The sequence below is a fragment of the Protopterus annectens genome, chromosome 3.part1, assembly GCF_019279795.1.
Source record: "Protopterus annectens isolate FY-2018-M chromosome 3.part1, PAN1.0, whole genome shotgun sequence".
NCBI classification, from domain to species: Eukaryota; Metazoa; Chordata; order Ceratodontiformes; family Protopteridae; genus Protopterus; species Protopterus annectens.
Genome location: NC_056732.1, coordinates 220,990,538 through 221,016,765, shown reverse-complemented (window position 1 = coordinate 221,016,765; position 26,228 = coordinate 220,990,538). Strand labels below are relative to the sequence as shown.

The window sequence follows — 26,228 nt, the reverse complement described above, 5'->3', positions numbered from 1 at the left end:
AGTTAGATGTGAAAGTAGGTAACTTAAGTTTTACCTGTTTAAAAAGTTAAGGTTTAGTGGAGAGTTACTATTTCTAAAACAGCAAGATGGGTTGAAAGGGGTGGTCACTTTTGTATTCTGGTACTATGGAATACAGTAGGATGGCCAATAAATTTAAATAGTTGAAGGGGAGGGATTTTTGATTTTGTGATCACTCCCACAAGCCAGTGAAAGTAGAGAGGAAATTAGATATATGGTCAGATTAACATAAGAGGCAGGCAACTAGAAAGACAGTGGTATTTAAAAAGACAACTGTAACTGGGTGGGTGAGCGGGAAACAAATTCTGAGACTCAGAAGAGAGAGAGACTCAGAAGAGAGAGAGAGCTGTGGTCTCTTTTGAAGTTTTAATATGCTGTTAAAGCAGAATGCAAGTAAAACACAAGGTAAAGAAAACAAACTACAGTATTTAAAATATACAAAATACAAAAAATAAAAGCAAACTAACCTTTCCTTCACAGCAAAGTGTAGCAGAGTTTGGATGAGCCTTTTCTGTTGGACCCCATCAGGTTAGTAATTAATTTCCCACTGGGTGAGACAGGTACACATTTATCAGGTAGCACAAGGTGAGACTGGTATGTTATTTTCAGCCAATGAGGTAGGGCTCAATTATCTCTTTTGTCAGAACTGAGTACATTATTCTATCTTATAATTGCATTTAGTCATTTTCTACCTGAAAAGACATTTTTTTGTTTTTCACCGGATCATGTGGAGGTATGAGCCGATTGTGAACACGAATATAATTGTAATGTGGCAGAAAGTATTAACTATGCCTTTTGTCTCTCTTGCACAAGTTCTTTTAAGGACAAATGGTTTGTAATATGCCCACTAGTTTGACGGAGACAATCTATGGAAAGTTGAGTTACAGGTATGAAACAGATGATCAAGAGATGATTTACAGTGTTATATCATATACATCTTCATCTGTAAGTTGATGTATCTAGGAGGGTGGCACATATGTTGTTTTATATTCTCAAGAGGATATAAGATGATCAGACAGCCTTCATTTTATGATGGCACTCTTCTACACGAAGGGTAGGACTTTGGGCTCATTTTCTGCACCATGCCCTGTTTTTCATCAGTTTTAGGGTCATGTCCAACAATTTTTGTAGCTGTTATGATGGAAATTTTCATACAGAAAGTTTCTTAAAATTAATTAAAGTCCAAGTTTCCAATGGTTGTAGAGTTACTTTGCCTATCCCTTGCAGTTGTGAAGAAATGGAAATCACCTACCCCTCCCTCTTTTAAAGATGGTTGCTAATCATGCAGAGGATCTAGCAGACCATAGCATCCTTAGCATTGACAAGAAACTAAGCTGATGTTTCAGCTAATAAATGGAGCTGTCTTCCTCGGTGGCTGGAAGTAATTGAAGCTGCACTGTAAGAATGAATGCCTGGAGTGTGAAAATGCAGTTGGTGATGAAATTATGATTCACAGACGTGTATGTAACTGTGTTCCTGTATGCTTGTGTGAAAGGATCCTGCTACAGTAATAGGAATAGATGTGATGTATCAGTTAAGCTATGTCCATATCACTTACTTTAGCACTGCTATGAAACAGCATCCTCTGTACGTGAATTCAACAGACTTTTTGTCAGTGCCCTGTGTTGGTGTTACTTCTTGTTGCTGTTGGTTAAATATTGTATTGTCTCCTGCTTCTGTGTGCCTATATATTACAGCAAAGATCATTACCCACTGAAAATTGTTAGTGATAGGTTTCTTATTATTACATAAAAAGATCACTTCTGCCATGGCACTAATAGACATATTAACAGTTTCTTCAAAGCATTGTAGTCATAAATATAAAGACAAGAGAAGAATGTTCTGTTATCTCAATCCACAAGCTGCATCACAGTTAGTGAGAAAGGCAACAAACCGACTGAAAAATTATAAAATATAAATGGAAAACATAAAAAATTCAGAATTCTGTGCTGGGGATTATTTATCAAAAATTCTTTTGTAATGTACCTTATTACCTTATAGGGAAATGAAACATAATAGATTCATTCTGCTTTCACGTTTTAGCAAACTCATAATGAAGGGTATGACGAAAACTGGCTGACAGCATATATCAGGTAGTAAAATGTGTGGTTCACTGCACAGTTAGTGCAAGGAGAAGGCAGCGAGACTACCCATTATGCAGTGGATACTGTAGATCAGTGTGTATATTGAACCTAGTCAGCCAGGAGCAGCCTTAGGTCAACTGACACCCTAGGCAAAAGGGCTCCACGGCGCCCTCCACCACACTACCCGGTGCCCCCATCCTGGTCTACCTACACCAAATATATACTGGAAAAGCGTCCCTGCTAGAGTGGCGCCCTAGGCGACCGCCTAGTTGGCCTATGCCTAAGTCCGGCTATGTAGTCAGCACATGCATATAAGTTACTGAGCATGTGCAAGATCAGTGCCATTTTGTGTAGTCAGTCAGTGTGAATGTAAGCTTGAAAAGAGATGCACATATGTTTGTGTGTTAGAAGCAACAGGTCAGTCATTAAGAATATGAAGTATGAAGTATATGTACAAGTTACAGCCCCTGATGTGTGTGTATGTATAATAAACAACTTGAACGTATATCCAGCCTCAGTGTCTCATTTGAATACACTAGACATGCACTATGCAGGGGTGACCTTTGCTCAACTGGTGCAATAGGCAAAACGGCTGCACAGTGCCCCCCCACTCCACCCAACGCTTCCCTTCCGGTCTACCTACACCATCCAGATTACTTTTTCCTTCCTTTTTCTCATGGTTTGTCTTACTGTGTAGTTTTTTCCTGAATTCATTCAACATATTTTAAAGAAACCATTTGTTTACTACAAAAAAATAAACAAATAAATACTGGAAAAGTGCCCCTGCCAGAGCGGTGCCCTAAGCACCCGCCTAGTTGACCTATACCTAAGGCCGGCTATGGTGACATGGTGTCAGAATGGGATCCGAAGTTGAAGTAGCTCACAAACCATGAGTCACATAGTAAGAAGTGGAGTAATATCCAGGGGTGAACTCGCAAACAGGTCAACGGTTATTCAAAGTTACGTAAATTTGTTTCAAATTATTTTCAGTCTTCAAACATGTCACATAGCATCCAAAGGATTCAAAATCATTTCTGAGATGTTCAAAATGTCCTAGACAGTGGCATAATGTCTAAAATGTTTGAAATAACCTCCAAAGTGCCTAAAATGTTTGAAAAGGCTAAAATGTCTGAATTTTTTCACAGTGCCCGACTTTTTCACAGTAACTAAGACTTTCCAAAGTGTCCAAAGTGTGTGGATTATTTGAGGTATTTGCAGTGTTAAAGTAAAGCATTTTTGGAGAGACTGTTGTGCACTTGAGCAAAATTACAAATACCAGGCGTATATTTATGTTTAAAAGAACTTTGTTGTTATGGCAGACGGATTTCGCTGACCTGAACCGCTGGTGTTTGATAACAATTTTGCTGAGAACTGGCGAGTGTTTGAGCAAGAATATGATATATTCATACAGGCTGCATTTGCTAATATAGAAACATGTTACAAGAGCATTAATACTTCTCCGGCTCAGATACCATTGAGTGGAAATGCTCATTTGTGTATGTACCTGCTGTGTTTGCAGGGGAGGGGGAGAACCATCATACTGTGATACAGGCTGAAACGCCAGAAGACCCTGACTTTTTAAAATGTAAATTTAGATAAATGTGTAACCTTCAAATGATTATTACAATGGAACGGAACAAATTTTACACAAGAAATCAAAAACCTGGTGAAACTGTTGCAGCATATATTGCCATCTTAAGAAGTAAAGCAAAAACATGCAGATTTGGTGATCTGTGAGATGAGTTGATAAAAGATCGTCTTGTGTCTGGTGTTAATAATGATGCAGTGAGAAAGATTTTGCTTGGAGATAGTGAATTAACTTTGAGCAAAGCTATTGAGATTTGTCAAGTACATGAGATTACAGAAAAGCATACAAATGTCCATGTTTGCAGTATCTGCTACTATGAATGTTGATAGTGTGCATCAGAAAGTTAAGATGAAAAAGAAATATAAACCAAGAGGCAGTGCCACACTCAACCTCATTGTTAACTGTCATAATTGTGAAGGCAGTTATGAACCTAAACAGAAAAAAGTGTTTTAGCTTTTGGTCAACCATGTCACAAATGTAAAAAGTGGAATAATTTCAAAAGGCTTTGCAAGTCTAAAGTGTCGCAACATTATATTAAAAATAAGTATCCGAAGAAGCAAGTGGATCATATAGAGACTGTAGCAAACTCCAAGAGCTGTGAACAAACTTTCTGTGTTGTTGGTGTTTCTGCGATCAATGAAACAGTTTAGACAGTAGATTATCAGTTGTTAGCAAAGAGTGAAATATTTTTTGCTATAGAAATTAATGGGAAACCTGTAGAGCTTAAAGTAGACACTGCTTCTAAGTGGAATGTGTTATATCAGCATAAATGTTTGCTAAAGTAAAAGATAGTAAGAAACTTGATTCAGCAATGTGTGCAAAACTAGTTGCTTATGGTGGTGCAGAGATTCAAATTGATGGCTTGTAGTTCTTTCATGCCATTCTGCCGGAAACAGCTATGACATGCAATTTTGCATAGTCAAAAGACTTGTGCAGTCACTGTTAGGCCCCAAAGACAGTCTGAGAATGGTACTGATTTCATTTAATAAAGAGGTTCACCATATAAGTGACATGTAAAGGACGATGCAGTGGTGCAGCAGTTACGTTGTCATCTCACAGCAAGAGGTTCTCCTGTTCGATTCTCGGCTGGGTGCTTTCTGTATAGAGTCTGCATGTCCTCCCTGCGATCGTGCGAGTTTCCTCCCACGTTAAAAAGACATGCACCTGGATCATTTCTCCCCAGGCCTCTGCTGAAAATTGTCTTCATTCCAAGTCAGACTTTCCTGGTAAACAAATGTTAAATAAATATAAGTCTGAATAATAATGATAGTTTTACACAGAATATTTTTAGTGAATATGCTGATATTTTCAAAGACGAGCTTGGTAAACTTCCAGTCACATATTCCATTAAGTTAAACCAAGAAGTAAGCCCAGTTGTCAGACCAGCATGGAAGATTCCAGTAGCAATGCAGAGTAAAGTAAAAGCAAAACTAGACAAAATAGGACCCACTGAATGGGTATCCTCCATGGTAGTAGCTCACAAAAAAAAGCTCAGATGTTATTTCAAGAGACTTAAAGTACTTAAGTGTCTCATCCAATGCAGGCAGTAGAAGAGGTAGTCACTCTCATGCCAAATGTCACTGTTTTTTTTTTAGTCTTAAATGCAAAAAGCTCCTTTTGACAAATTTTACTGGATCACAAATCTGCATTGTTTACCATATTCGGTATACCATTTGGTAGATACAGATTTTTAAGAATGAAATTTGGAATGAATTCTGCCAGTGAGGTATTTCAACGTGCTATGGAACTATTTTTTTTTGGTTATCCGTGTGCTATTTTAGTAGTTGGCATTACTATCGGAGGCAGTGGTGAAGACGAACACCATAGAAATCTCAGGAAAGTTCTAGACTGTGCACGTGAAGTAAATCTCAAACTGATTCCTCAGAAATGTAAATTCAAACTAAAATAAGTTATTTATGTGGGACATTTGTTTACAAGTTCTGGCTTACAACCAGATCCGTCTAAGCAAACAGCAATTGTTGAAATGCCAGTTCCAGAGAATGTCGCATTTTTACAACATTTTCTAGGTATGGTCAACTATTTAGGAAAGTTCAGCCAAGACTTGAGTGAGCTTTCTGCACCATTACATGAGTTGACATGCAAAAATGTAAACTGGTCCTGGCTGGAACAACAAAGTGCATTTGACATTCTGAAGAAGAAAATTCCCAGTCCACCCACACTGAGATATTATGATGTTCACAAACTTGTAACTGTTTCTTGTGATGCTTCAAGGTTTGGCCTTGGCACTGCTTGCCTTCAAGAAGGCATACCAGTAGCCTATGCGTCAAGAGCTTTAACTCAAACAGAGATGCATTATGCACAAATAGAAAAAGAACGTTTGGCAGTAGTGTTAGAATGTTCGAAGTTGATTTATTGTATTTATGGCAGACCTATTCAACTAGAGATTGATCACCAACCATTAGTGACAGTTTTGAAAAAGCCAAAACATACAGCCACACCTCGACTGGAATGCATGATGTTAAAATTGCAAAAGTACAATTTCAGTATTGTTTACAGAAAGGGCAAACACTTGTACCTTGTTGATGCTTTGTCTCACACACACCCAGACAAATGACACAGCAGCATGAAAATGAAACAGCAGACTTTGAAGTAATGGAAGTCAGAAATTTTTCATCATCATGGCTTGATAAACTAAGAAATTACATATCTTCAGACCCAATTTTCAAGAAGCTGAAAAACATTATCAGTCAAGGACAGCCAACACAACAAACCAGTTTACCACTTGACATTCAGCAGTATTTTCCTTACAGAGATGAGCTCATGATGGAAGATGGAATCATCATGAAAGGTCCAAAAGTGGTAATTCCTAAAGCATTGCAACAGGAATATATCAAACTTTGCATCGTGGTCACCCGGGTACTGATTCAACCAAAAGAAGGGCAAAAGGCTTTGTATTTTGGCCTTCTATGTCTAAATGTATAGAGAAGGAAACTCTAGCATGTTCAATTTACAACAGCACCAAACTGCATCAACAAAAGGAACTGCTTCAGCTACACCAAATTTCTGAATTACCATGGTTGACGGTTGCTGTAGATATTTTTGAATGGAATGGTCAACTTGGTGTTAGTAGACTCTTACTCAAATTGGTTTAAAATCAACCTACTTCCCAATTTCACATCCAGCACAGTCATTACAAAATTGAAGAGACATTTTTCTCTCCATGGTAGTCTGCACAAAGTTATGTCTGACAATGATGCACATTTTACTAGTCAGCAGTTCAAGAAATTTGCTGAGTCTTGGGACTTTGTTCATATCACCATTAGTCCTGAGTATCCACAAGCCAGTGGTTTAGCTGCACATGCAGTTCATAGTGCAAAGTATTAGAAATCCAAAAAAGATAGTACTGATGTTTTCCTCAACTTACTCAGCTCAGAAACACTCCTTGAGACAACTTGCTTGGTTCCCCTGCCAAAGGCTGATGTCCAGACAAACATGAACAACTCTTCCGATCAGCAAACAATTTAGCACCAAATGCAAAGAACAATAGAGTGGTCAAGGCTCAACTTTTGAGAAAAGATCAGTCACAAAAGTTGTACCAGTAATTCCCTTTGACCATTGTTACAAGGAGAAGTTGTGAGAATGCAAACATCCAAAGGTTATGATCGTGTCGGAATCGTGAAGGACATTCGTGAGGAACCAAGATCTTACATCATACAGTCTGAAGGAATGGATTACAGAAGGAATCGTAGGCATGTGGTGTTACCCGTCTCAGAACTAGTGCCACAGCAGATAGCCTGTTCTAGTAACTCTAATTTCCAGAGTGACTCATTAACTGTTCCAATTCAAAAGGACAGTGTGGGTTAATATGTAGCCACATTTTCTATACACAGTTTGGGTTAATATGTAGAAAGGTTTGAGATACTTCATAATTAATTAATTAACCAATAGAATTTTATAATTGTTGATTGCTAGTATTATTTAAATGTGTGAAATTTATGCTATGGTATTCTGATGAAGTTCCCTGTGCAGAATGAAAGTGCTTAATCTGGTGTATACAAAGTTGTATTTTATTTATTAAATTTTATTTCTGTTACCTTTGGTGTGACATTTAGCCTTTATTGAGACCAGTGTGCTGGACTGGGTGCTTCTTGCAGATTATTAGTGGTTTGGGTTACTGCACTTGGTTCTTTCCCACCTTTTCGGTTCAAAAGGACAGTGTGCTTTCTTCAAACAATTTTGATGAAAACCCAGATGTTCCAGTATTGAATGAATCCCCAGATACTGCCCCTTTTGCTAAACCCAGTCAGAATTTTTATGTAACTAGATCAGGTAGAATTTGCAAACCCAATCCTAAATACATGCAAATTGGATTTGAAATCAGTTATGTTTTGTTGAAATGTTGAAATAATGTCTAGCTCTTTTAATATGCCTTTTTTCTTGTATTTTGAGATATAGAACAAAGTTAAAGAGAGAGGATGTAGATCAGTGTGTATATTGAACCTATTCAGCCACTGTAGCTAGACAGCACATGCATATAAATTACTAAGCACAGTGCAATCAGTGCCATTTTGTGTAGTCAGTGTGAATTTAAGCTTGAATTTAGATGCACGTGTGTGTGTTAGAAGTAATAAGTCAGTCAGTAAGCATATGAAGTACATGTACAAGTTACAGCTCCTGATGTGTGTGTGTATAATAAATGACTTGAACTCATACCCAGCCTCAGTATCTCATTTGAATACACAAGACGTGACAGATACTGTTTCCAGATATGCATCAAAATATATCACTGTATCTAGGCAAGCATGTGCTAAAGGGAAATCATTTCTTTGCTGTTTTTCAGGTAAACAAAAACTACTCCTGTTAAAATTACTAATTAGGAAAGCTCCTAGACTAGGTACATTATATTGTATTGTTCTGATAATCACAGAAAAAGGACAAGCAGTATATATTACAAGTACAAAAACATTTTAAAGGTTGTCCAGTTGAAGGAGGCACACTAAATATGCCAGTATAATGCATGTAGTTCTATTTCCGTGAAGCAGACATTTGTTTGTCACCTCAAATTTCAAGGAAACTGTTCAACTGAAGAAATGCATTCTAGTGGCAGGATCTACAAAGGTATGGTTTAATTTACTAGAGAGAGAATGAGTCACTTAATAATACTGTGGCAAAATCTACTCTTATGCATTAAGGATGATACTCTTTTATCACACCATTGTTTAAGGATGCCAATTCCCTTATCCTGTCTGTAAGTGTAATAGCTTAACATGTCTGGTAGTTGAACACAAGAGTTAAAGCTATGAGTTGTTAATGAGCTTCATTCTGTAGTCCTGGGTTTGATTCTCTTAATTTCCACTTCCAAACTGTGAGACTCTGAGCAAGTCCTTTAACCAGACAGTATTCTTCTTTAAAAAGGGCTACTTTTCTCCATTAGGCTTATCGAGTCAACAAACAAAAAAAAATAAGTCCCACAGTAGGTTGCTGGTTGTTTTCAGATTGCCATTTTCAGTAAAGTTTTCAAGATACCTTTTTGAGTTCAAACAAAAGTTTGCACCTCGAGCAGAAGGTGACTACCAACACATGGACTTATCTAGCCAAACTGGAGGTAAAGCTCTCTCCAACCAAGACTGAACTTGACAGTCAAGAGGAGAAGGTAAACATTTGCACCACACCACACTCATCACATAGTCTCACTAAATCTACACCACCAAAATCCACACATAGTAACACAAAAACATTCACGGAGGCTCTCAATAGTAATCTGTCTAAGCAACAGAGACCTCCAAAGCAGAAACGCAAGCAACCTCCATCCCCTAACACAACCCAAATGACACATAGCCCACAGACTCAGTGTGCCACTCAACCACAGCCAATAAGGCAAAACAATGTACCCAACACACTAGTCATAGGTGACTCTATAGTCAGGCACACTGATGTCCCACTCACCAGACTAAACAAGGAGAAGGTTACTGTCAGCTGCCTGTCAGGTGCCAGGATCCACCACATAACCCACAAACTCAGGTCACTCCACAACAAGTACAAATATGAATCTGTCATTGTCCATGTTGGTGTGAATGACCTGAAACGTACCTCCCTGGACTACATGAAAAGAGACATGGAAGAGCTCTCCGATCTTGTAGCCCAGACAGTTATGACCCTAGCCCTGAGTGGCATTCTGCCATTGCCCAGATTGATGCCACAGTACAAGGACAAAATGATTGACTTCATAAACTTGCTAAGCTTCTGGTGTCATTCTAAGGGGATCCAGTGTCTCTCTGCTTGAGATGACATGGTCAACAGACCATGATACTTTGCCACAGATGGCCTGCACCTGTCACCCCTGGGATTCCGGATACTGGCTAAGGCTCTTGCCGCCCCTATAGTGCCTTTTTTAGGCAAGGTTCAAATGACAAATTCACCACCGTAACAGGAACAGGCATGCAAAAACTGAGGGTAATGCTACTCAATGCTAGAAGTCCAAATCTCACAATGCACTCACTCGAGGCAGTCCTTAAAATGGAGAACATCGATATCTGTGTAGTGACTGAGACCTGGTTCAAGGCTCCAGAGAGCACCCCTGCACTACCAGGTTATAACTCATACCACACTTTTCGGCCATGTAACCTGGACCGAAACACCAAAGGCGGAGGTGTGTCCATATTCATTAAGGATATCCACACCTCCTGGCTAGTTGCTCAGCATAATGCATCCAAGGTTTTCCAAGTGCAACTAACTGTGGGCAAAACTGCAATCCAAATTGTAGCTTGCTACCGATCCCCCACCATGCCCCAGGATTACCACTAAAATATTAGGGTTCAACCAAACACCCTAATAATGGGCGACTTCAACTACCCCATCATTAACTGGGAAAACTACTTGTGTACCAACTCCTTAGCTCAACGCTTTCTGGAATTCATATAGTCCAGTGCAGGACAGTCATTTACCAGCAAAATGTTAACAGCGTATTTAAAGAATCCTATGTATTAGTTTATGTGCTTATTTATCTATTTTAATGCTAAGATATCCATTGTTTCTGAGTATAAATTTCTTGGGTAAAAACAAATCTTGCTATCACTTCTGAGACTACTTCATAGTTATTTTTATTGCTATGAATAGCAGTATCACATTGCATTTTTAACAATACATATTTTATAGTTATTTTGTTCTGTAGTAGCATTTCTGAAATGAGGATGTGCCTTCTTTTAATAAGGGGGATTATGCTCTAACTATGGCCAAGACGACCTGAGTTTGATTAGCAGCTCAGGAGTTTAATGGAGCTGGCCAGGAAGGATGGGGGGAGTAGTTTTGACTCACCTTTTGGGTGACACTTAATGGGGATAATAGGTGTTGCACTCATGGAGCTCGTTTGTGAACATGTTGCCATTGTGTTCCCTATGGTAAGGCAACAGTAACAGAGCTCAAAAAAAGCTGCCACAATGGATGGAGGGGGTGTTCTGCAGGGAATCAAAGGTGGCTCCACATAATCAACAAGCTGGACCACTCTTACTGTGGGAAAACAAATGGGCCAGTTGGTCTACCCAGGCAGGTCCAAGCTAACCGTAGTACTCTCGTCTAACCCAGAGATGCTTGGTTCTTACACACAGACGCACACACACACACACACACAGAGAACAAATTGGTGAATTGCATGCAGTTAGAGGAGTTATCGAGCTGATCCTGAGTATTGTTAAAAAAAAAGAAAGAAAGAAATGGTGATTAATTAATCTGCAACATTTGTTTTCTAAACTGATTGTGGGTGGATTTCTTAAAACCTAATGTTTTTACATGTACTTAGTTTGGTACTAATTTGTGCATGTGTGTGTGTGTGTGTGTGTGTGTCTGTGTGTGTCTGTGTGTGTGTGTGTGTGTGTATGTATGTGTGTTTCCTTCAGTGGTTTGATGCTTTTCTTTAGAGTTTTTCTTACTATTCATATGTTTGTGATTAGTTTAGTTTGACAAAAGTAAAACATTCTAAATATTTTGTATGGAGGAAATGATCTATGATTGGTCTTTTTCATTTATGCTGAAAAAGTGCTATCACTGTTTGTTTTTTTGCATTGCACTGTTTTGTTTTGTAAGGTGTCCAATCAAATTTTTGGTTTTATATTTTTCATTTCACAAAATACCTTAAACTATAACCTGCCCAGTCCTTTGCATTAACACACATTCAGAAGAAGGCTAGTGGTTCAGTAGATCTTTTCGCCTGGCTTAGTAAAACAGTAAAGTTAGAATCCATTTCTTTCTGATAAAAGAAGTGTCCATCGTAGCTGCTTAGCTATATTTTAACCGTGGTTGACAAGTTTTTTTTTCTTTTGTTAATAATCATCAATTCATTCTAGTTAGAATGCAAATAGACTTTAATTATCTCAGGAAAGCGGTATTATAGATTATGCTGTCACCAACTATAGTAATTATTTCAGAGTTATTTTAATCATTTTAACATCACACAAGTCCTGTGCGTTGCATCATGTTCAGCAAAATACAGTGTTTCGGAAATTTCCACTTTCATTATAAGTATCCAATTGTCTGTAAAGAATTTCATTTTGTTTGCTAAAATGACCATGTTATCCGCAATAATCACCATATTGCCTTCCCGGCTTATATGCCTCCAAAGCACAACATATATGGCCCTGGCATCTCTGAGTGAGCCTCTGTATAGCGTTGTATGAAGAGGTAATGCCCCCATTCAGGCTAAAAGCATTTATCTCAACACAAAATTACAGGTTCCCATCTGCTCATGAAGCAGGGAGTAAGTGAAGTGTGAAAGTTAAAAAAAAAATAAATAAAAAAAACATTTGTGTCCTTTGTGTCTCATTGGTTGGGTCTACAAATCAGTGGAAATGTGACCTTTCAGTACTTAACTAGAGTTACCAAAGTGCTACTAGTTAATTGGTAGTTTACAACATGGCTGATAATCTTGCTTTTCTTGGAAGTTAGCAGCCTAATACTCAGCTGTGCTTCTTAACCAACCACCAGTAGCATCAACATGTCTTTGAACTAAGGTTACTGACATGAAAGCATTAAGAGGACACAACCTTAAAACATTTTGGAGATCATTCTAACCATAAGTACTTCTTTTGTGACCACTAATTCGTCATTCCAGGTGTTTGGGATCCTGCTATGTCATAAACTGCATTTTCAGGGGATGCTTGCCAAGCCCTTATCATAATGCCTAGTTTAGACAGAATACTTCAGTAGGGCTGTCTCACTACAGTTAGTTACAATGAGAAAGATTTTTAAAGGTTTATATTAAGTGAAAATTTTAACTTCCGTAGGACTTTATAGATCAGATTCAACCCAAAACTGGCTTCAAACCTGAAGAAATGACACTTCGACAACTTGCAAAACTACAGGATACCCTTTTCTGTGAGGTAAGAACAAAGAAGTGTTATGCATTGTTTCACAGTATAAGTTTACAATTTTCCTTAGGTGCTATATTCTTGCATGAAATCTGCTTGTATTTAGGCAATGAAGTCTTCACTCTGTGGTTAATGAATCGATCTGATTGTAGCTTAGTCTGAGAGTTTGTTTCTTTAATTTATGTTTGTATTTTTTTTCTATGAAGACAGCTGTAATGAAAAGTGAACAAGTTGTAGCTTATTATTCAGTGCCATGTAATACCTAAAATATCTAAGTTATGAATCCAAAATAAAAATGGTTGGCATGTGCTAAGCATGAAAAAAAAAATTGTAAAACAAATGGAACTGATAATCCATGCATCTCTACATGGATTCATTAAAGTTTGTTTCACGTACACATATTTCCCTCTCATCTATAGAAATCGAAAATGTTTATTTCTGAATCAAAGTAGTTTGTAATAGGTTCAGCCTGCAATAAATGGTAGAAGAAAGAAAGAGGGAAATATGTCACCTTAAATTCTTATGAATATTAAATAGTAGTGCAGCTTAAAAACAAACATCTAGCATCACTGGATGTCATTTGAGTAGAGATAGAAAAAAATAAGAGTGGAGAATCTTTGCTGTTTGCCATCCACAGTGACTTAAAAATAACAAAACAATATAAAATGCATTAAGGAAAACAATAAGGACTGTTGGAGTTCATTGACTTTCACAGAAAGAGGCAGAACCATACTCCTTTATACAGACAAGTTTATAAGACTGCTTTGACAAGGACATAGAACATATGCAGTTTATGGGTGCACAGTGGTGCAGCAGTTAGCATTGTTGACTCACAGCAAGAGGTTCTCCTGTTCGATTTTTGGCTGGGGTGCCTTCTGTGTGGAGTCTACATGTCCTCCCTGTGTTCGAGTGTGTTTCCTCTGGCTGCTCCGGTTTTCTCCCACATTCCCAAGGCATACTGCAGGTGGATTGGACATTCTAAATTGGCCCTATTGAGTGTTTGTGTGCCTCCTGAGGAAGGTTGGGCACCAGGCTGGCAACTCAACAATGTAAAACTCTAGTGCCACTCATTCTGCGGACTAATGATCCACTGTGGCAACCCTAACAGGAGCTGCTGAAATGAGAAGAAGATAGAGCAGAGGCAGTTTAGCAGAAAATGCATTAAGAGAGTAATGGGTTTACATCAGAAGCCATATAAAAAATACTAAAAGGAGATGTAACAGAAACTTTGAGTGTCTCAAGGAAATCATCAGAGGGTTAAAGGGAAGCATCTTAGAATGAAAAAGAAGATACAATCTTGAATTCAAACATGGCTACCTCGTGTTATGTGAGAAAGCATTTAGTTTTGTTCACTAAGAGGATGGTGCATGCAGATTATGACAGAATTTAAGAACACATTGGAGACGTGCAGGGAAGTTCTTATAAGAAATTTGAACCATTATATGTTTATTAAGAAGGAACTCACATTTAAGCAATGGGTAAGGGGAAGTGATAGGTTATAGGGGGTCAATAATCCTACTCTGCAGCCAGAGTTAATGTTTCTGTTATGGCAGTTGCATTCATTTATTTTCACACACTGGAGGAAATGAGAACTCTTCTTTTGCTGTAGTGTGCTTCTAAACAGTTACAGCCAGGAAGGTTTTGAGTCTTGGTGCAGGAGACTCCTTCTCCCTGTTTTAACCCAGAGATTGAAAACAGCAAGTTTACTGCAGTCTGAGCTGATCATAGTATAGACAGCACTGACACTCCCTCTGTCTTCTTTTTAAGCTTCACTGAGCACAGTAAGACTGTTTTGCACAGCATATCTATGCTTTAAAAGCTAAGTGAATGCAGAAAAAAGACAAGCCCTCGTTGTACAGATTCAAAAAGAGCAGATCATATAGATTAAAACAATCTCTGCTTTATATATTGTTGTTTAGGAAATTCACAAGTTTCCGTTGCCTGAATGGGTGAACACAGATGTCAAAAGTAAACTAGAAGAACTTTCACTGCTGAGTATGCAAGCACCTTTTAAGATCTACAAGCAAGAGGAAAAATCAAGACTTCAGGGAGGTCAGTTGTAGTAGGTAGTGTGTTTCAAGTGCTATGGATATACCTTTGTTTGCATAAAAATTAAATATTTTGGTCTGTGACTGAATGGAAACTGGCCACACAATACCACTAGACTGTCTGTTGACTGATCATAGAATGTGATGGAAATGAACATAGTATGATGCAGGCTCTTACATACAATGACACATTAAAACAAGGTTATTGCTTATAATTCAGTAGTAAGGTTATTCGGTAAGTCGGTCCAGGTAAGCTAGCAACTGCAAGCTAATAATAATGATCAAGCCAGAATTCTATAGTTGTCCTTCAATTACACGTCATCATAGTTCAAAGGTCATCAGAACCACAACATCATAAAAGGCACTGGTTCATATTTTCTGAATGAAGCATCTTCCTTTTCATTGGTGACAATGAATGTGGGATACTTGGGAAGAAATAGTTAGTTGATGTGCAGCTTATTGGTATTTGATGCACTAACATTCTGAGTGAAATTTGTAGAATTAGCACCTAAAGGGAAATAGGTCATGTGCTTACTTATATATTTTGTTTGTTTGTTATTTTTGTCGATTTATTTGTATTTTTGTCATATGGTCTGGTCATACTGGGCAGTGCCCTTTTTCACGTGGGTCATCTTCAAGTACAGGGAAAATAAAGCAAGATTTCAACTTGTGCATCTAACTCTATATGTTTTATCAACTGGAGTTAATTATTGGGTATTTCATTTTAACACAACTGCATACTTCCACAGCCTAACAGAGATGAAGAAAATATTTTAACTGCCCAAACTCTGGCAGTAAAGAAGGGAGGAGGTGCAGAAAAAAAATAGATGTAGACTGTGAAAAGGAAAGAGAAAATATATTTTTTCAAGTTATAACACATCTCTGGCACATGAAAGAATTTGAACTCAGACTTGAGAGATTTTTGGAGTCTTAACTGGCTGCGAATCTGCCTCATGTGTACGGTTATTCCATTGAGGTAAAACCCGTCATCACATTTGATTTTTTGTAGTTAGTAGGCTCTTTGTTGAAAGATTAATTTAATATAGCTGGTAGGCATTTTGCATTCTGAGGGAGAATGGCTGAGTGTGACTTGCTGATGAACTAACTGTTCTATTATTACATTCTTGCAACTTACTGTTGTCACTGCAAGGCAGTGCTAAATGCATGATTGAAGATGAGGAACAAAATGCAGTATTATATCATGTGGAGATTCATGTGTCTCTTACCTTACTCACCTTTCCATTCACCAGGGACTAAGGATTCATGTAATAGTTTTAGAAGCTAAATTGCAAGTTTGTGCGTGTGTGGAGTTCCTGGTGTTAGTTGTTACTTCACCTCTCTCACTGCGTCACATTTCTGACTCATGCTTTTCACTGCAATGTTGATATGCTCCTCAGATGTTCAGCTTCTTATTTATGACCATGCACATACACTTCCCAATAAACACCATACCATTTTAATATTCCCAGAAGAGACCATAATTCATTTTAAAGAGGGTGTGTTTTCTAATGCTTGTTACTAACAAAAACATATTATTTTATGCCACTTTCTTTTTGTAGGTGCATAGATTAGTATAAGACTAACTGTCCTTGTGGACCATTTTAAGCCTATTACCCCGTGTGAGAATCAGAACCTGTACCTTATGTCTCTAAGGTAAACACTTTAACCATTAAGCAAACCTCACAAATAAAGCACAATGAGATTTGAGCTCATTACTCTTAGTTTATGAGACCAGCACTCTAACCCCTGAGCTTCAAGGCCACAGAAGCAGAGTGAATACATTCATAGGTGATTACTAGGCTAATGATCCCAAGGTTCTTTTTAAGCCTAGGCATGCTTCCCAAAGGTGAGGATCAAACCCTGTACTTTGTCTTTAAGGTAAGCACTTTAACCATTGTATCAGACCTCAACCATAATTCATTTTAAAGAGGGTGTAGTTTCTTCTGCTTGTTGCTAACAAAGTCACATTACTCTTTTTTTTTTCTTTTCATGTAAGATTAACCGCCTGTGTTTTATCCACTAGGAGAAAGAATGAAAACCAGCTTGGAGGGAGTTAGTCAAGGAGTGACTGTTATGAAATGGAAGTAATTGTATGATACCATCTATATACTGCAGCAAATGAACAGTCCCCTGTATGCAGCTTCCTAGCTTTTGTAAATGGTGAAAAAATAGTAGCCCAGGGGTGGATCTTTGTGGTACACCTAGCTGAACTTGTATTTTACCAAGCAAAAGATTTAGTATGGCAGGTCAGGTAAATTTCCAGGTAGCCAATTCAAATGTCAGGACCCAGTCCTGAAACACAGAGACTGAATGGCCAAAAAAGGGACTTGCACATACCAAGTCCAAGATGGCCATTTCCCATAATATTCACTTTTTGAGGTATGGTGATCTCAGAGTTAGTATGCATAAGTTTGGGGGTGCAGGGAGCTTGCCTCCGTACAGAAAAGAAGCTTAAAGGAAAGGAGCAATCTTCAAGATTCACTCTTTTCTTGGGTTTTTGGTCTTTTTTTTGGTTTATCAACACTCAGCATTTCAAGTGCTGACATTGCAGTAGGGAGCCAAATTTCCACCCAACCCATGGCAATGCCACTGAAACCTAGTATACCAGATCTTTGTTTAAGCAGGATATGTTTAATGATATCAAAAGCTCTGCATACTTTAGAAAAAAGTACACCAACTTGTTGACCTTTAACCCTATGTGCTAATAATATCATCAACAAGTCTGAATATGGCAGTACTGATGCTCACGCCTTTCTCGAAGTCCATGTTGGTTCTGTGATAAAGTAATATTCAGTTAAAGAAATTAAGCAATAGTCAGTGCTGGGGAGAGGGCTGTTCAGTATTTAACCATGAGTGCTAAGGTTTGACTGTGCTTAACAATGTTGTAACAGAAGCGCAAGTAGGTAACAACTGTTCGACCAACACACTAAGCATTGATTGTTGGTATTATATCTTGGCATGTAACATCTAAACTAGTTATACTAAGTGTTAGCTGAGCATATTTTATGAAGTAGTACTGCTTTAAAAATAGTCCGACTGTTTAACATGAATTATGTATGTGCTTTTTATCATATATCCCAGGATTCACACACATAATGCACACCTGCATAAATGCAGCAAGCACTGCATATTTTATTTAATTTATTTATTTGACATTTGTTTACCGGGGTGGTCTGACTGGGTCTACAGAACTAATTTTCAGCAAAGGCCCGAGGAGAAAAGCTCCACATACAGTACAATAAAAACACAGTAAAATTCAATACAGTACAAATCACATCAGAAATACTATACAAAATAAGTTTAAAGAACAAACTATGTTAAAAGATGCTACAATATATACTACACATCTAGATGATTCTATAGAGTTAAAAACATTATAGACAATAGTCACTCTCACTATACATGATGTAGTGTTCAAAAAATAGTAAGTAGGAAGAGCAATGTGTGACATTGACTGCTATAGTACATGAAAGAAATAATAAATAAATAGAATGTTAGTTTCAGTCAGGAAAATAACACCCAGAAAGTTAGTGATGCAGAAAGATAGTGAGAGAGTTAAAAAGAACAGAAGCAATACAGCCTGAGCAGTAGCTTAAGGATATGGTATAGAAACAGAGAAGGAGTTAGAAGAGCCTTAGGATCTTGCAGACTGTGAAGGATTGAATGTGACAGGAGAGGAGGATGAGGCTAATGCGGAAGAAGAAGAAGTGCTGAGCATCAGGTAGGCTTAATGCAGGAGCAGAACCATGTCTTTTTGAGATGATTTTTTAAAGAGGCTTTGAAATAGGTTAGGCCAGGCATAGACCTGGTAGCTAGAGGTGGTGAATTCCTAAGTATAGAGTCAGAGTATGAACACAGAGAGTAACCTGGTTTTCTTGTGAGTTTTGCGATAGCTAAGAGATTTTTGGCTTCTGATCATAGGGATCGATTTGGTGTGCAAGGTGTGACTAGATTGGCTAGTGCAGGGCAGGCAGTAGGCTTGAAAATAAGGTTGAGCAAGATGAATAGCTGAATAAGGGCATGTTGGTTGAGGAGTTCAAGCCAGTTTAATTCTAGGAGTGGTTTACAGTGGTGTGTGTGATATTTAGAGTTTGTGGCAAACTTTGCAACTTTGTTGTAGCACTGTTCCATCTTGTTTATGGTAGAAGTTCATAAGTTAGGATAGGGCACTATAAAGAAGGGAGGGAAGTAAAAATGTTTTTGCAAGGGTAACTTTGGTTGCTGCAATAAAGAAATGTTTGTTTCTATATAAGAGTCCCATTTTTTGATGAGTTTTTTTTTATATTTTGCTGTATATGGGGGTCGAGTGAAAGTTTATTGTCAATGGTAACTTCTAGAAGTTTTGTTTCCTGCACTATTTCTATGACAGTGTTGTCAGATGCAAGGATATTAAAACGATCAGTGACAGGGGAGGTGTTCTTGGGATGAAAGAGTACTAGTTTTGTCTTCTTTGGATTACAAAAGAGTTGGGCATTTCTTAGTCAGGATTCAACTGCAGTAAAGGACTGTTGAGTTTTTGAAAGTAGTTCTGGTAGTGATTGAGCAGTACAGGCTATGGTTGTATCATCAGTGTACTGAATGAGAGTTCCTGGGTGAGAGGCAGTGTGAAGGATGGTTGTGAAAATGTTGAAGAGTAGGGGTCCTAGGATGGAGCCTTGAGGGACTCCAGTAGGGTTGTTGAAATAGGGTGAACCATTTCACTGCTTGTTTATGATCCTTGAGGTAGCTCTGAAACCATTTTACTGTGTTATGTGAGAAGCCTCAGTTAGACGGTGTGTTTAATAGTAAGGGGTGAGACACTGTGTCAAAGGCCTTGGCGAGATCACGGAATACTGAGGCTTCTCTAGCCTTGTTTATGGTGTCTGTAGAAGATAATAGGGCTGTAGCTGTGCTGTGGCTAGGTCGGAAGCCATGTTAGGTTTTGTTAAAAGATTGTTTTGCAATAGGTATTGCATTACCTGCTGGTGGATACCCCTCTTGAGAATTTTGGATATAGGTGACAAGATGGATATAGGATTGAAATTGGATAGATCAAAGCAGTTTCCTCCTTTTTGGGTGGGGGTGGTGTGAGATTGTTTCTATATGGTAGGTACTTCTGATTCAAATAAAGACCTATTTATAAGGATACTAATTGGGTAGGCAGTTGAATTAGCAGCACATATAATCCACCATGCTCTCATTATCGTGTACTATAAATATGGATCACAGAAACAGCAAGGAGACATATCATCACATCTATGAACTGTGCACTTGTGCACACAGTGTGCTGTGGCAGTAGGCCAGTGGCAGAGCACATCTGTTCCCTGTTCTGCAGTCATGGCAGGGAAGGATTTATAAAGCTCACTCATCATTGCCATGACTAGAAGGCAAGGCATGTTTTAGCATATGCTGATGTTGGAATCCAGTCAAGTGAGTGTTCCCACTAGATGGATCAATATTGGCTTACTGCTGGGGGTTGGGGACAATTGTGGTAGTGAGTCTGCCTGCGCCACAGAAACAACATTACTGGAAAAGTTTTTCTGACCAAAAATAGTGGTCTTTTGATATTTCTTTAAACATATACACTGCTGAATACATCAGCAGAGAAGAGGGATCCATCCAGTCATATGCATTACACCAAACACTGGTACATGGTTCAGGTCCTGTGATTTATATAGATGGGGTCAACCAGTATGCATGTGTTATAGTGTCTTTGAATCAGAGGCAAACCTGGGTGGGTCCTTTGCAAACAAAATCCACGCAAGGAGTACTGTGGCTAGATGGAGGATGGTTAAGTTGACATAAAGATACTGTATATAGCTGTGTGTACAAATGCAAATGGATGTGGAATGAGTGAGTAATGCATAACATACAGTTAGTAATAAGGCCTAAACAAATAGCTGCTGTGAATTACAGCAAACAATTCTGTAGGATTAGCTACCTTAATCTAACAAAGAGCATTGTCAAAATGTAGACTCACACCATGATGTATGTCACGGTAACTGAAAGACTTTCTTGCAGTCCCACATGAGGGTTAGTAATGTAGATTACCCAGTGATGGCATCATGTTAATGATTTACACTACAGTTTTTACTTACAAACAAATGCATATTCTGGCTAATGACACTACAGCTTCATGTCAGCTAGCAGAAGCTTTAGCAGAAATGCTGAGTAGGTCACATTCTTCCTTCTCAGGTGACCTGTCTCTTCTCTAGCAGAATTTATCTGTTTGAAAATTTTAGGATCCACTGTCTGCAATATCAATGTCACAAATATCTTGGTTCTGTGGCTACCTGTAAATAGATTCTAAGCAGTGAAATGTAACACTTGACATTTCCTCCTCTCTCCCTGACCCAATTGGTGTACCCCAAGGATGCAACTTGGGACCAATCCTGTTTAGCATCTTTATCAAAGACCTAAATAAGGCAAATAAAAGTGCCTTCCTAGTACAATACACTGGTGATTCCACCATTATCTGCTCAGCAAAAAAACAACAGCCTACAAAAACTAACCCAGGAATCATTCTCCTCAGTAGAAACATGATTGGGAACAGCCCATCTATTCATAAACCCAAATAAATCAGAATTAATCCCTTTGTACATGAAAACATCTTGCAACCAATAAAGTCTCATTCTACATTACCTCTCCCAACAATAGAAAAACTGAACTTGTCCCAGATTTCAGAGTACTAGGTATCCACATTGACATAAAATTTGATTTCCACAGCCAACTTACAGTGAAAAACACACCAAAAATTAAACTCTTCATATAAAGCTAAACATTGTCCGACACTGCAAGAAAATGCATTGCCTCCCCCATCTGCTCTTGTACACTGTGCACCCATCTTCAATAATATTCAAGTAACCATGCTAAATAAACTTGATCAGCGTTACAACAAAGTAGCACAATTTGTCACAAATCTTCCTCATAAGACCCATCTTTATATAGCTTTCAGGGAATTTAGTCTGGCAGATGGCTTAAAAGATGAAGTATCTGTTAACAAGATGTTTTCTGTAGTCCAGTGGCACAAGGTTTGATTCCCTTGGATTCCATTGCCTAATTGACTCTGGGTAGGTCACTTAATCAGACAGAGCTCCTGGGCTGAGTCTGAAAAACTCGCCACCACGAAAAATGGTACAAGGAACTTTAATACGATCCACTGACCAAGTTAAAAGCACATGAACGCCTTAATACATAAAGACACCCTGCGTTTTCGTCAACTTCCTTGACTTCATCAGAACGACCAGCACATCAATAAAACCACCTTTTATACATTCTCATTCATCAATTAATTATCCATTTAATTAAAAATTTAAAATTTAAAAATACATGTTGCATCGATGCCCTAAGACAGATATCACTGTATAATGCATCACTGAATCACGTAATGAAACTCAATAATTACCATTACTTTAAATATTTTAAAATCTGCCACTATCCTTTGTGTAATTACATATATGTTGCTTTAAAATGTATGTTTTTTTTAAAAAAATACTTAAGAAATAAATACTTAAAATTTTATTGAATGTTGCTTTACCTTTAAATTGATTGAAATGTGGAAATGTTGAAGTATCAATTAAATAACATAATAAGCCATCAAACATTTGAAATGTACATTAACATAATATAGGATCTTAAAGCACAAATACTATGAATTTCATAGATTTAAATTTCATTCTATACATATTGCCATAAACCTAAATCTAATAATCGTGGGGACCTCTAGTGGCCACAAAAGGGTGTGGCAAGTTCCTTCCTACAGCTTAGCTGCTCTTAATTTTAGCAAAGGCAATATAGATATATTATCATTAAGCCCCGGGTATTTTCCTGCATTTAGAGCCACTTGCTACCATAATTCCCTATACTCGATTCTGGTCTCCCATGGCCCCCCTCGAATATCTTGTTGAATATGTTCTATTACCAAAAACTTAAATTTGTATTCCCTACATATTTTGCTGTGCTTATACAGCGCATTACTTTCTTGGTGGATATATCGTAGGTATGCTCATAGATCCTTTTTCTTAAAGCTCTTTCTGACTTACCAACATAAAAGGAACCACACTTTTCACAAAAAATAAGGTATACTATCCCTTTAGTATTACAATTGAAATAATCCTGACTACTTATCATTTTATTCCTACTTACTATATAATATCCTTCCCCATTTATTACATAGCAACATTGACTACAGTGTCCACATTTGTAGGTACCCTTTCTATTTGTCTTTCGGTTACTTTGGACCTCCTTACTCTCCAGAATATTACCCATATTCCTGGAATGCCTATAAATCACTTTCTTAGGGATGCTGGATATACCTTCTATATCCGTGAAGGAACCTATCCCATTCTTTAAAAAATATTTTACTGATTCCACTATTTATTCCATTATACTCTAGAACTAATGCCTGGGAAAAGTCCTCAGAGCCATTATTGTTTCTATTTACCAAACCGGTCACGCTAGTATGATCTATGGATTCACTAACTTTGTGACCCTTGTAAATAGGTGCAAATCTGCCCTTCCTTCCTTCTTCCACTTCTTTCCTTATTTGTTGGACAAAATCACCAGGGTAGCCCCTCTCCTTGAACATTTTTTCCAGGAGTTCACACTCATTTTGAAAATCCTGGTCTAAACTCGTCATTCGGCTACCCCTAACAAATTGCCCCTTGACAATGTTCTTTTTACAATGCTTGGGGTGTGCACTTTGAAAATGTAAAAAGGAATTGCAGTACGTAGGCTTTCTATAAACTCTAGTTTCATACTGTCTTTCCCCTTTGTATAATTCCATATCCAGGTATACCAATTTGCACTCAGAAATATTGTGTGTGAATTTCAAAAAACTAGTAGTATGGTTTATATAAGATAAAAACTCACTCAATCTTTCTCTTCCAGCCGTCCAAAGAATCACTATATCATCCAGGAACCTCCTGTATAATATCCAGCAGTTTTTATATTGGGATTCTACAACATATTTTTCTTCCCAATATGCTAAGACAAGGTTAGCATAGGTGGGGGCACAAGTGGCCCCCATAGCTACTCCCTTAATCTGCTGGAAAAACTCTCCTTTAAAATGTATGTAATTATTTTTCAAAACCAAGTCAATAAGCCATAAACTGGCCAGTTTGTCATTCCCTCATATGCAAAGACTATGTCTTCCAAAATAACCTTGCCTTCTTCATAGGGAATGGAGGAAAACAAATCAATGACATCAATGGTTAGAAATAACACGTCATTCTGCCAGTTACAATGGTTGAGGTCATTCAATAAATCCCATGAGTCTTTCAAAATATTCGGTCTTCCTGTCCATCAAGGCTTTAATTTAAGATCTACATACTTAGCCAGAGTCTGGGTTTTGGAACCCTCGGCAGAGACTATAGGTCGAAGTGGGGGATCCTCCTTGTCCTTATGGATTTTCGGTATACCGAAAATCGTAGGGATCTTGGGTTGGTCCACTTTTAAAAATCTATAACTACTGTGACTTATTAGGCCTTCCTGTAACATGTCATACAGGGCTGTATCAATTTTGTGATAGGCTATATTGATCTCATTTTTTGAAACAATGCCGTATTTATCTTCATCCCATAATAATGTATACATCTTACTATCATAGAGAATATAGTCCATAAACACCTTTGTCAGGCTTCATTACTCTCACATCTTGATTATTCCTGATGTCATATAACAAATCTTTTTCTTTAGCAGTCATGTTGCCATGCCTTATGCTCGCACAAATGTGCTTCCTAATTTCACTCTCTAACACTTTCTCAAGATTCTTTATCTGGGGGTGTAAAGGAGGGTTGTATATACTTTTCTTCCTTAATACTTCTCCATCACCCCCCTTCCTGTTGGGCCAAATAACATTAAAATTCACTTTTCTCAAAAATAGTTTGATGTCCAACAAGCTCTTGGCAATATCACCCTTATGATCCGGTATAAATGTTAAACCTTTAGAGAAAAGGGCAAAATGTTCTTTCTCCACCTTTAAATTACTAAAATTATATATACTGAAATTATTCCAAGTATAACATTGTTTGTCCACTATAATACTATGATATTCCTCAGGGAGGTCCGGGCAGGAGTCTCTTAAATTCTCCCTCTCCCCCTTCTTCCTCCCCTCCACTGAAAATTTCCATTTTGCTGCCCTTGCTTATACACCTCATCATAATCCCTTTCACTTCCTCTGTAAGGTTCATTATCTGTTTCATGCCCAACTATTTCAGGCTCCTCATTAATTTCACCTAATCCATTGTAGACACTCCCATAATGATTATTTAGTCTCCGCGGCTTGGGATAACTAATATGCAAGTTATAGTCATGGATATCCCTTTCTAACTTTTTGATCTTCCTTCGAATAAGATCATTACATTTTTGATAAATATTCTTTCTTAAATCATAATACTTCAATTTCTCTTCCTGTATACCAAATATTAAATCATTTTTGATGTACTGGTCTAGAATCTCTATGTCTTTCTGAATACCTTCTTGGATTTTTATATTTTCTTTAATAATGAGTTTAAGAACTTCTAATCCACATTTATTAAAAATATCTACCAATTCCTTATAATAAATCGATTCATATGTAACATTATTAGGGAATTTAAAAACACGTAGGCCCTTGGGCACAATTTCCTTGCTTATACATTCCTTCAAATACTCATTTTCAATGGCTAAAGATCTATATTTAAACATCAAGTTATTTAAATTATGTAACTTATGCTTATATGTCCCATCAAACACATTTTGTGTATTGCTTCTATTGCCATTGAAATCCACATTAGGCTTGGAGCGTAACCAGTCTATAGTCTCTTGGACTGCAATAGGCGCCCCAGCATCAAAAACAGTATTTGATCAAAAACCAAATAACTGCCCATCTCTCACTGGCCTCATACAATATACAAGCCTTCCATGCTGTTATGCTCCTGTGATAGATTCTTACTCCATGTATCAAAACCCAATAACTCTGCTGGCAAGTCCCTTTTCTGTCACCACATCTCTAAAACTGGAATGTTATCCTTATCACACTAAAGCAACAGCACTCCTTAATACCTTTAAAATACAATTAAAGCCATCCTTACTCATCCCCTAGCTCAGTAAATGTGCTGCACCTAATAGTACTCCTTAATATCCTTTAGAATACAATTAAAGCCCTCCTTACTCATCCCCTGGCTCTGTAAATGTGCTGCACCTAACAGCA

General features: G+C 37.8%; 1 protein-coding gene across 1 annotated transcript in view; it reads left to right on the top strand.

Moving 5' to 3' along the window:
- LOC122797652 (prostatic acid phosphatase-like) overlaps positions 1-26,228 on the top strand; it is a 190,546-nt gene that overhangs the window by 74,122 nt on the left and 90,196 nt on the right. The window contains exons 3-4 of the mRNA XM_044066193.1: positions 12,927-13,022; positions 14,930-15,062. Of these exons, the coding sequence (XP_043922128.1) occupies positions 12,927-13,022; positions 14,930-15,062 (229 nt within the window). The remainder of the gene's footprint in view (positions 1-12,926; positions 13,023-14,929; positions 15,063-26,228) is intronic.